Source organism: Mandrillus leucophaeus, unplaced genomic scaffold (genome assembly GCF_000951045.1).
Source record: "Mandrillus leucophaeus isolate KB7577 unplaced genomic scaffold, Mleu.le_1.0 Scaffold375, whole genome shotgun sequence".
NCBI lineage: Eukaryota > Metazoa > Chordata > Mammalia > Primates > Cercopithecidae > Mandrillus > Mandrillus leucophaeus.
In genome coordinates, this window is record NW_012103976.1 from 2,421,647 (window position 1) to 2,423,579 (window position 1,933).

Genomic DNA, 1,933 nt, shown 5'->3' on the forward strand with positions numbered 1-1,933 from the left:
CTTCTGAGGTGATGATATATTACATCTTCGTCTGAATGGTAATTACACAGGTGTTGACACAAGTAAACATTATTAAACTGTACACTCAAGATTTGTGTACTTTGTTGTATGTTTAAGTTATGTCTCAAAAATATCGGAAGCAAGCATGACTAAATGTTAACATATGTTAATTCTTGGTGGTGGGTACACACAGTATTACTCAATCTCTACGTTTTCCTATATATTAAAATATATTTATAATTCGGAAAAAGAGAGGGCACTAGTCCTTTGGAGTCCAGTGACACTCATCCCAGAGGTGGTGACACTCCATTTGAGTCCGGGCCCCTTGCCCAGCCATGTCCCCAGTGTATGGGCAGGTTCCCTTACAGTGGGGTGCAGCTGATAGCAGCCAACCAATCTTTCCTGGGTAGAGAGCTTCTTCATTTGTTTGGTAAATCATAGCGGCTGTTAAAGATGGGACTGCTGTGTAGGCTCCTCTGAAGATCAGCTCGACTGATTCTTTACCTAACAGGGGCCCTGAGCCATCATGCAAGAGCTGGGTTGGATATCTACTTCCCTGCACCCCAGCTCTGGCCAGAGGAAGAGCTACATTTGAAAGTAGCCCCATGGCCTCAGCTCCCAGATTGGCTGCTGGTCTGTTAGCTCAGGGCATCACCAGGGGGTACCAGGGGCAGGTCGAAGAGAATGAGGGATGGAGAGAGAGAAAAAAAGAATGTAAAAGGGGATAAAGAAAAAGGGAAGGAAAAGACAAAATGAAAGCTGCAGATGCCTTGCCGTGTTGCTTCCAGGACCTGGGTTCTCTGCTTTATTTCTTTCTCCTCTTGGCTGCCCAGCTGTCCACCTTGCAGGAACTCAGAGCTTCCCCCTGAGGAAGGAGGAGGGGGTAGTGAGGCCGAAAGTGTCTCTCAAACAACACAGACCTGCCTTTCTACCACTAAGTGACTGACCAGCTACTTGCCCTCTCTGCGTCTCAGTTTTCCCGCTGGCAAAACAGGGGCAATAATTTCACCGCTCAGGGCTGCTGCCAGGAGCTGGAAACTGCGCACACCAAGTCCTGACGCCTCAGAGGCCCTCGACCAGCGGCGTAAGATGCCTCCTTCCCTCTGAGTCTGTGGGTCAGAGCCCTCGCAGCGCTGCCCGACAGAACTTCCTGCCGTGAAGGCTGCTGAGCGCTCAAAATGTCTCTAGTGCTAAGGAGAGGTTGAGTGTTTCATTCCGTTGCATGTTAATTGCTCTACATTTAATTAGCCGTCTGCGGCAAGAGACTAGCGCTTAGCTCAGCGCAGAGTCCAGGGCAGGGACTGCCCCCGCAGGCCGCGGGGCAGGGTGGCTCGTTACTCCGTAGACACTGCAAGGCGCCCGGTTCGCGCTGCGTGGACGCAGTAGTTTCTTCCTATAATAACCCCCTTCTGGATAAAGTCAGGCTGGCGGGAGCGTCCTGGACCGTAGTTCAAGCCCCCGCGCTGCGCGGTGGGAACAGTTCAGGACTCCCCCAACTTCTGCTCCTTTCGCCCCCGACCGTCTCCACTCCGCCCGCCCACCATCTCGGAAGTCCCCTTGGGACAATGCGGAGGGGACCTCCGCGTCCCCGACACCCAATTGGGCTACGGCCGCGGGCTCCTTCGTCCCTCGCCGCCAGCCAGGGAGGCTCTGCATGCCCACGTCCACTGCACAGCCGAGGAAACTGCGACTCGCGGAGGTGCCCGGCACGCGGCGGGAAGCAGCGGAGCTCGCGCCCAGCAGTCAGCTCTGGTGACGCCGAGGACACCGCGTGGGCCGGGTTGTCAGGGCGCGCGGGCGACAGGCGGGTAAATATTTGGGGCTGTAACCCGGGCTTCGGCGACTCCTCGTCACTGCGGTTCCAGGGAGGGCGCGTGGCGAGGGCGGTGCCTGGGGGCAGGGGCCTCCTCGGAGGGCGGTGGAGACAGACCCA

At 55.7% G+C, this 1,933-nt stretch overlaps 1 protein-coding gene across 1 annotated transcript in view; it reads left to right on the forward strand.

The window, feature by feature from the left end:
• Positions 1 to 1,565: 1,565 nt before the first annotated feature.
• RGCC (regulator of cell cycle) overlaps positions 1,566 to 1,933 on the forward strand; it is a 13,956-nt gene continuing 13,588 nt past the window's right edge. Inside the window, exon 1 of the mRNA XM_011990267.1 lies at positions 1,566 to 1,886. Coding sequence (XP_011845657.1) covers positions 1,566 to 1,886 — 321 coding nt within the window. The remainder of the gene's footprint in view (positions 1,887 to 1,933) is intronic.